Source organism: Malaya genurostris, chromosome 2, assembly GCF_030247185.1.
Source record: "Malaya genurostris strain Urasoe2022 chromosome 2, Malgen_1.1, whole genome shotgun sequence".
In the NCBI taxonomy this organism is placed as follows: domain Eukaryota; kingdom Metazoa; phylum Arthropoda; class Insecta; order Diptera; family Culicidae; genus Malaya; species Malaya genurostris.
In genome coordinates this window covers 195,186,176-195,195,316 of record NC_080571.1, presented here as the reverse complement: position 1 = coordinate 195,195,316, position 9,141 = coordinate 195,186,176, and the positions used below count along the sequence as shown (strand labels likewise).

Here is a 9,141-nt window from a genome sequence, read left to right as displayed (position 1 = left end):
CTGAAGATGGATGAATGAACTTTTTACACGAAGAATGTGTGAAACATTGCATTTGTCTAAATGTTTTTAAATGATAGTAATAGCAGAAATCGCTCATCGTCGAGCTCTTCTAAAAGCTCCGTGGCGTGGGGTATGGGTTTGCTCGCCCAAGTCAGATGGAGACGGAGTTCATCTTTTTTTTGCTCACTAAAACAAAGGATGGGGACGGCAATCTTATTTTGCCCCGGGTGCCAAATTTCCTCGATAATTTCCCACTGTATAAGCTACCTAAAATTATATCGTCATATACTCCAATTTTGATTTGAGCGCAAAAAATAGGCAGCGTACATTGCCAAAGTTGCATGACATCACTATGGGCAATCTTACACTTATCTAAATATTGAGCTCATCACTCGTTACCTCTACAATCGATTCATATGTAATTAGCACTTCCATTTAATATGCTTTTTTCATTTCTATGCATAACCAAAGTGATTTGTTTCAAGCTTTCATGTGCAAATTCATTAAGATGCAAGATTAGATTTTTTTTTCACTTAGCTTTGATGTGTTTTTCCTTTGGATGTGATGTGTTTTGCTATTGAATCGAACTACATGTGTTAAACACTTTATTTTCTAGTGGAAAAGTACATTAGTACAGCACAAAACAAATGTATGGGCAAAACACTTGATTCAGTCAACCGTTTTTCAATTGTAATTCATATGGAAAAAATGTGACTTATATATAGAACCTAGAGGAAACGACATATCTTATCGGAAATCTATCGGAATTGATTCAGAAGATGCGGAATGAATTATCAATTCGTTTTCTTCTTATTCTTTCTCGATTTTTTTGTTGTCGCGCTGATTGTACGCGGCGGGCAAATTTTCTCGACGACATTGAATGAGCGTGTAAATAAATTAGAGAGAGTACAAATAGCTCACTTTAGAATAAAATTGAACGAGCGTGTAACTATTGTCAACTTAGCTGTCATTCGTAGCGCCAACAACAGATTTGGCGCGCATCTTATTTTGTATGGTGTACAATTTCGGATTGTTGCGGTTGTTTTCATTATACTAGAATTTTAAGTTATTCTTTCAATAATATTATAACGAAGCTGGGTTTCTTTTATGATTATTGTCATTTTCGAGTGAATCTTTAAGTGATTGTTAACGAGTTGTAGTAATAATGGATGTTGCTGATGCCCACGTCGGACAGTTGCGTGTTAAGGATGAAGTTGGAATACGATGCCAGAAGCTATTCCAAGATTTTTTAGAGGAGTGAGTATTTATAAAAACTTGAATTTCCAATTTATAATTTCTTGTTTCGTTAGGTTTAAGGAAGATGGAGATTTCAAGTACATGAGAACAGTAGCCGATCTAATAAATCCAGATCGGTCGACTCTAGAAGTTAGTTTCGAAGATGTCGAGAAATATAATGAAAATCTTGCTACTACAATAATTGAAGAGTATTACAGAATATTTCCTTTTTTGTGTCAAGCAGTATCGAATTTCGCTAAAGACCGAACTGAACTAAAAAAAGAAAAAGAATGTTACGTTTCGTTTACAGATGTACCAACACGGCACAAAGTACGTGAATTAACGACGTCGAAGATTGGTACATTGATTCGTATTTCTGGTCAAGTGGTTCGCACCCACCCAGTTCATCCGGAGTTAGTTACTGGAACATTTGTCTGCTTAGACTGTCAAACAGAGATTCGTGACGTTGAGCAACAGTTTAAGTTTACAAATCCGACAATCTGCCGCAATCCGGTATGTTCCAATCGACGTCGCTTTATGTTAGAAGTAGACAAATCACGTTTCATTGATTTTCAAAAAGTGCGCATTCAAGAAACACAAGCTGAGCTTCCCAGAGGTTGCATTCCACGTTCGGTCGAGGTTATTCTGCGTGCTGAAATCGTTGAAACTGTACAAGCTGGAGACCGGTACGATTTCACTGGAACATTAATAGTGGTTCCAGATGTAGGTGCTCTTCAGATGCCGGGAGCAAAGGCAGAAATTGGATCTCGGCACAAGCAAGGAGATAATGCAACCGAAGGTATCCGTGGACTTAAGGCACTGGGTGTTCGCGATTTAAACTACAAAATGGCTTTCTTGGCATGTTCGGTACAGGCAACTTCATCTCGTTTCGGTGGAACTGACATGCCGATGAGTGAGGTTACCGCAGAAGATATGAAAAAACATATGACCGATGCCGAATGGAACAAAGTTTATGAGATGTCTCGGGATCCGAAATTGTACCAAAATTTGATTAACAGTTTGTTTCCTTCGGTTTATGGCAATGATGAAGTAAAACGAGGAATTTTACTGATGCTTTTCGGTGGAGTAGGAAAAACTACACATGAAAGTAAGTTTGTTATTGATGTGTTTACTGATTGAAACTCAATTCATAAGTATGCGAATTGTAATATCTGTTTCGTGCATGCATGTTATGTTTATTTGATAAGTCATTTAAACAATTATTTTAGAAAATATTTGGAAATTTGTTAATTCTTATCAACAAATTTATGATTCTGTCGTTTTCTTATTATAAGCAAGTGAATAACAACTCTTGGCAATAGGCTATGGTTCGGTTATTAACAAGACATTATTGTTCAACTTTACAGAAACCACGTTACGAGGTGACATTAATTGTTGCATTGTTGGTGACCCTAGCACAGCAAAATCGCAGTTCTTGAAACAGGTGGCCGACTTTTCTCCCCGTGCTGTTTATACTTCAGGAAAAGCTTCCTCTGCAGCAGGTCTCACGGCGGCCGTAGTTAAAGATGAAGAGAGTTATGATTTCGTAATTGAAGCTGGAGCTCTTATGTTGGCCGATAATGGAATCTGCTGCATTGATGAATTCGACAAGATGGATCCGCATGATCAGGTAGCCATTCACGAAGCAATGGAACAACAGACAATTTCAATTGCCAAGGCAGGAGTACGAGCGACTCTAAATGCTAGGACTTCTATCTTGGCTGCAGCGAATCCGATTGGTGGTCGATATGATCGATCAAAGTCACTTCAGCAAAATGTACAACTGACAGCTCCCATTATGTCGCGCTTTGATTTGTTCTTCATTCTAGTGGATGAGTGTAACGAGGTTGTGGATTATGCTATAGCTAGGAAAATAGTTGATCTCCATTCTAACATCGAGGATCGAGTTGATCAAGTATATAGCAGGGAAGATGTATTGCGTTATATCATGTTCGCTAGACAATTCAAACCAATTATCACCAGGGAGGCATTAGAACTGTTGGTAGAAAACTATGGTCATCTACGACAACGTGACACAGGTACATCTGGAAAAAGCACATGGCGAATAACAGTCCGCCAACTGGAAAGCATGATACGACTGAGTGAAGCCATGGCCAAGATGGAATGTAGTGAAGAAGTGCGAGAAAAGCAAGTTAAAGAAGCATACCGGTTGCTGAATAAGTCCATCATCCGTGTCGAACAACCAGATATTCATTTGGATGACGAAGACGATGCAGAACTAGCTTTGGCAATGGATGCAGAGGAAGAGACTTCCCAACAACAGAATGGTCACGTTGAAAATGGACATGTGGAAAATGGATACGAAAACGGGCACGGATCTCAAAAGAAAAAGCTAACTCTTTCATTCGAAGAATACAGGAACCTTTCCAATATGCTTGTTATTCATATGCGCAGTGAAGAGTCTCGTTTTGAATCTGAAGATTCCCAATCGGATGGAATAAAAAAATCGGAGCTTATCAATTGGTACCTCGAGCAAGTTAGCGATCAAATCGAAAGTGAGGAAGAACTTTTTGAGCGGAAAACATTGATCGAGAAAGTCGTGGACCGGTTAATTTATCACGTAAGTCTGCTTGAACATAACGAAAGTTTCAATTCAATAAAATATACTCTGTTTCCACAGGATCAAGTAATAATTCCACTGAAAACATCTGCCCTTGGTGAAAAGGAAACGCAGGAAGAAGATCCACTGCTAGTCGTGCATCCCAACTATATTGTTGAAACGTAGTTCACTTATTTGCGACATTCTGTTTAGTACTCTTTTCGTTATTCAAAATTTAATCTACTACTTTTACTGATTGCACTCAATACAATGACATTTTTAGAATAAACATTGGCTTTTATTTCAAAACAATTTCGGGATTTTTTATTAACACAAGCTTATTGAAGATTGTTTCCATTTTTGTCGGAATTGATTTATAATACTGCCAGAATTTCACTTATTTTTCCCTTTAATTCCAATTCTTTATGCACTGTCACTTGTTTTATCTTATCAAAGTATTCGTACAGATACGTATTTCGGCACTTAACATAAAAGAAAATCCGCGGACCCACGAGGACAAGGAAATTATTCCACCTTATGATTTATCATACACACAAATGTTAGCATCACATATTACATTATTTTACAAATTATTTGGCATTTTTTTTATAGAATGACCTTTTTAGAGCCTCTGTAAATGTTTTGTTACAAGATATAAGTATTAGCACATAATTTGACCAAAAATTACAAAACAATATATAACTTACTTTAGCACTGCCATTTCTAGTCGTTAGTAGGTCAATCAAAATACAAATAAATTTTGAAAAACAAACAGCAGCTTTAACACACAAAGAAGTTGCGTAGTGTAGTTTATCTGTTTTCGTTATCGTGGAGCTTTTGGGTATTGCAGTTCCACAGTAAACATTTTTTGAATTACAGATGTAGTGAAATTGAAGGGAAAAAACCTTACTAATTCCACCTTGTGGTGTAATAATACCTTTTTCATACGACTCATATTTCTATGAATATCGATAAGGAAATGTTCCAAAAAAATTATTTTAAGCGAACAAAATCTAGAAAGTTTATATGCGAATAAACTCACATAACCTTTTCAATTTGTGATCAGTTATGAGTCAAACTTAGAACGTTTAAGGGCTGAGGCCAGTGTGTTTTAGGGCGTTTTACAGAACTATTTTTACGCTTCAAATCTGATTTTCTCAAAAACGGTGACGAATATAAAAAACCCAACTGACAATCTCTTAGAAAATTAGTTTAGATTATTCTGTGAAAATTTCAGAATGATTCATTGACTTTAGCGGTCGGGAAAGCCTTTTTTCTGAAGGAAGAATTGCATAGCTGAAAACTGAAACTTTCAACTTGTTCATTGAATATCTCGCCTTCAAAAGCATGGATCAAAAATCTATCCTGACAATGTCTAGATAATTTAATTTATATGCGATTAGTGCATAAAAACATATATGTTGTCGCGATGAAAATTAAGTGAAAGTTATTTTTGTGGAGGTAAGTCGATTTCTATGTCGGAGCCATTTTAGTTCCCTGGTAACGTAACGAAACATGAGAGAGAAATAAAATCGGCAGCTTTCTTGGATTTTATGTGATGTAGTCAAACTTGTAATAGAAAATATCAAAACTTTCTTGGCCACCCCGCCACATCGAGAGTCATTTTGCACATTTGCGAGAGAGCATGGAGAGAAATGTAATACGCACAGCGACCCACGTGATTGTACACGACCTACTAGCCTCAGCCCTTAATTATACCCGGCTTTAACCTAGTTACGGTCGTTCGCAGGGACAAACTTAGAAGATTTTTTCCCCTATTTTGCATCGTCGCTTTAATGGTGGTTTGCAGTTTTAACACACTTTCCCCTGTAGTTTAGCCACAGTGTAGCAACATATGGGATTCAAAAGACCTTTCATTTCAGCTTAAGTTTGTGGACATTGGTTAAGGCGGCTCTAAGAAAATAAAGTGAAAAGTGAAATTCAACTGATTTCCAAAAAAACTTTTTTTTTCGTATGTTTGCAATCAAATGATAAATTTGTTTGTTGAATATAACATTTAGAAAGCATAGCAGTTATAGCAAAACACTTTTTTTTCTGGCGAGCCTTCGAATATATGCGCGGTTCCAAGATTTTACGCATCAAATTTTACCATATCTATTAGGTACGCCATGGGTTAACATGCTTTATTTTATATTGATTGCTTGAATGCATTGGTGTATTGAATGCTTTTGTAAATAATATAATCGATATGTAGACTATCGACATGACAAAATTGCAAGAAATATGCAACATATATTTCGCAGATACTACTGATCAGACTGCTATTTTTATTGCTTTTTTCACTTTGCACGAAGTTTCATTTGAAAATTTATTTACCGACTTGAATAAAATTGGTCCTGAGTACGATATTTATTTATTATGTAGCATTCATTTCTTTGATGCTTGGAATCTTCATAAAAGATTACCAGCGCTTCCGATCCTTCTTTTGCACAGGAATCGCGATCGTACAAATTCGAGTAAAAACAAGAATGGCTTGTTCACATAGTATTCGAATAGTCGATACGAACGTATGCAAGCATGATGATAAAAATCAGCGAAAAAAACAAGTCAAATAACAAATGATATAAAACATTTTGCATGACAACCTTAGTCTGTACTAGAACTGATAGTTTAAAGTTGGATGGGCGTTGTTTTTATTCATTTACGATGTTTAAAAGTGTAATTGATTCGAACGTAAACGGGAATAGGAATTTCATATACTTTCGAACGCATCGCATACGGCTGTAAACAAGAATAAGGGTGTATGCAGCGGCGTATCTAAGGGGGTGGGAGGTGGTGGGCGAGTGGTTTGGGGCAAAGGGGCCATTTGCCCCGGGCGCAAAGTTTTCTGGGGGACGGTAAAGCCTGAGGAAATTAAGCTTTAAAATATTGTATCAACACTTTGGAAAATTCAATGCTTTTGAAGCTGCGTAACTCATTTGTACTAAAATAGAGATGTCGCTTTAGATGCATTTTCAGAATTTTACACTGAATTTTGCTAACCGCCAAATTTTTATAAACTGGTCGAATAATTTCACTTACTGACTAAAAGAATTTATTTAGTTAGACGATATATCATATTAATGATATTCAGTTCTCAGATTTTATGAACAAATAAGGAACATGCTTTTTGCGAGTAAACTCGTACTGAACTTGTGCGCGCGAAAGTAGCAGCACTGCACTTTTTTGTACATAGATTGAATGGGAATCCGTGCGATGTCGTGACAAAACTTATAACTGCTTACGTTTCCTGTCAGTTCTGGTGAAAAGAACAAAAACAAAAAAAACATGATCTTTTCATCTCTTTTTCTTTCTGAGTGTGACGAAAAATGCTTCAAATAGATTTTCACAAATTTATGCCGTTTTTGTGTTTTGTGCTGCACCGGTGTAGTGTAGCACTGACTATATTCGTTCCAATGTGTGTGTAATAACCGTTCAAATCGAAAACGCCATTAGATACATATGGAAGTCATTCTGCCCTATCAATTAATTTTATCCGTGAAATTTGAATTGATGATTCTGATTAGATGGTTTCTTGAAACTCGCATGAGGAATCTCCAGATGTATCCTCCTAAGAAGTGCAAAAACAAATTTTCTGAAACTGATACAACCCAATCAGCCCTTGACACTTATAGCTTAAAATAAGTTAACTTATATAGCACTGTTTAAGATTGATATTAGTCATCAAGAATTTTAGACGAATGTGAATATTTGTTTACTTACTTTGTAGATATTTTTTTAACATTTATTATGAAGGGTTTCTTATCGCTTAAATACGAATGGAGAATTAAACGTAATACAGATAACTAGCCTAATTTTCGTCATCTTCGATTTTAGGTGCCAGATAGTATCGAATGTGACCGAGGTCTGTAATTTTATACTCCACAACCAACGGAACATCTGCTGACATTGATAGCTGAACTTGACTGGATAGTGGTGTGGCCTTTGTGAATGAGTTTAGGTAGCGACAAGCAAAAGTTAGTGTCACCGGTTCTTGCATTTCGATGATGACAGCTTCTTCTTCCTTCTCAACGGATGAGGTCTGAGCGAGCTTAATGTTAGCTGATCCAGCATCTCCTGATGCGGAGAATTTTACACCTTGATATAAAAAAAGTATTAGTTGTGAAACACGATGATTGCAAAACAACTACCTTCTTTAGTACAGGAAATGACGACCGATTCACCAAACTGAGAAAGATCTCGACAGATGCGAGCAAACTCAATGGCAGGCATTCTTACGATACAAGCGTAATCCGTTTCTGGGATTCCTAGATGTTCTTGATCAAGGTTCATCAGCTTCATTTCGTAGTCGGAAACCTTCTCTTGGTTTTGAGATTCAAACATAAACGTTACTGTGTCAGCATTATCTTGTGCCTTCATGGTGACAGTATCGTCATTGTTGGCGCATTTCATGATCTTAGACATGTTGGCCAAGTTCATTCCCATCGAAAGATTTCGATCACAACGATATTTATCAAATCCATCTGAGCGTAGAGATAGTGAGACTAGCGAAACGTGCGAGTTGTCCATCGCCTGTAGCTGGATCCCGGAGTCGCTGCAGTCAAAAGTCGCCTCATTTAATAAATCTTTGATAGCATCCAGGACCTTTTTCAAAGTGGTGCTTGCGATCAACCGAGCCTCGAACATGGTTACGATCTGTAAAATATTACATTATTTAACTTGAAAATTGAAAAAAACAACGTCACATGCCTACTTTATTATTAAAATCGATCAAAAGGCAATTCAAAAATCGAAATAAAATAACGAGCCGCACAAAAACACGTCAGAACTTGAATGAAGTCTCTCTATAAATGAATGGACTTGGAAAAATTAGTGGGAATTCACAGCTATGCCAACATGAAAAAAGCGCGAAACAGCACAAAACAACTGTCGCTCTGAAACGTCATGTCATAAACGTGGAAACGTTTTCCACTAGTTCCACATTAAACTACACCGTTAAAATAAATTATACATTTCTCGGTTAATTTTTCAAAGGGGAGTATAAGCACAGACTAACAGACAGGACACTCAAATTAGATTCTTCAATCATTTTAACGGTCATTTCGAATATTCCTTTATTTGGGACAGTACTCACATGTGTCATGATGGCGCCACGTTGCCCTATCAAAAACATCCTGTCTGTCATCTATACTGTGTTTTTTTTTCATTTACCAACAGAGTTGCCATTCATGCAGAATTACCTGTAATGTATTGATTTGTATACGTCCATGCGAACTTCATGCAGGATACAAATTTAATACATATTGCCAAAACTATATACAGAATTATGCCTACTTCTCATCCTCCAACGCAATACAAAATCGAACCCGTTTTGTTACAATATT

The 9,141-nt window shown here is 36.7% G+C and overlaps 2 protein-coding genes across 3 annotated transcripts; one reads left to right on the top strand and one right to left on the bottom strand.

Moving 5' to 3' along the window:
• The first annotated feature begins 986 nt into the window (after positions 1–986).
• LOC131433129 (DNA replication licensing factor Mcm6) lies at positions 987–4,086 on the top strand. Its single transcript, XM_058599951.1, has 4 exons — positions 987–1,257; positions 1,311–2,344; positions 2,604–3,817; positions 3,878–4,086. Exons 1-4 carry the CDS (start codon positions 1,166–1,168, stop codon positions 3,980–3,982), a joined length of 2,445 nt encoding a protein of 814 aa, XP_058455934.1. The 5' UTR covers positions 987–1,165; the 3' UTR covers positions 3,983–4,086.
• A 3,420-nt stretch (positions 4,087–7,506) lies between these two features.
• On the bottom strand, positions 7,507–8,678 carry LOC131433128 (proliferating cell nuclear antigen). Of its 2 annotated transcripts, none has more exons than XM_058599948.1 (3): positions 8,507–8,678; positions 7,948–8,452; positions 7,507–7,894 (listed from the first exon to the last, which is right to left on the bottom strand). In XM_058599948.1, the coding sequence occupies exons 2-3, from the start codon at positions 8,441–8,443 to the stop codon at positions 7,608–7,610; spliced, it is 783 nt and encodes a 260-aa protein (XP_058455931.1). In that variant the 5' UTR covers positions 8,444–8,452; positions 8,507–8,678; the 3' UTR covers positions 7,507–7,607. The 2 variants fall into 2 exon arrangements, with proteins under 2 accessions (XP_058455931.1, XP_058455933.1); XM_058599950.1 differs by having other exon boundaries at positions 8,511–8,678.
• Positions 8,679–9,141: the final 463 nt, after the last annotated feature.

Excerpts from the sequence above, each read along its gene's own strand:
- LOC131433129 (XM_058599951.1), top strand. The coding sequence starts at position 1,166 with ATGGATGTTGCTGATGCCCACGTCGGACAGTTGCGTGTTAAGGATGAA. Across the intron at positions 1,258-1,310 it reads TTCCAAGATTTTTTAGAGGA|GTTTAAGGAAGATGGAGATT; the intron begins GTGAGTATTTAT and ends TTGTTTCGTTAG. Across the intron at positions 3,818-3,877 it reads TGGACCGGTTAATTTATCAC|GATCAAGTAATAATTCCACT; the intron begins GTAAGTCTGCTT and ends CTGTTTCCACAG.
- LOC131433128 (XM_058599948.1), bottom strand. The coding sequence starts at position 8,443 with ATGTTCGAGGCTCGGTTGATCGCAAGCACCACTTTGAAAAAGGTCCTG. Across the intron at positions 7,895-7,947 it reads CATTTCCTGTACTAAAGAAG|GTGTAAAATTCTCCGCATCA; the intron begins GTAGTTGTTTTG and ends TTTTATATCAAG.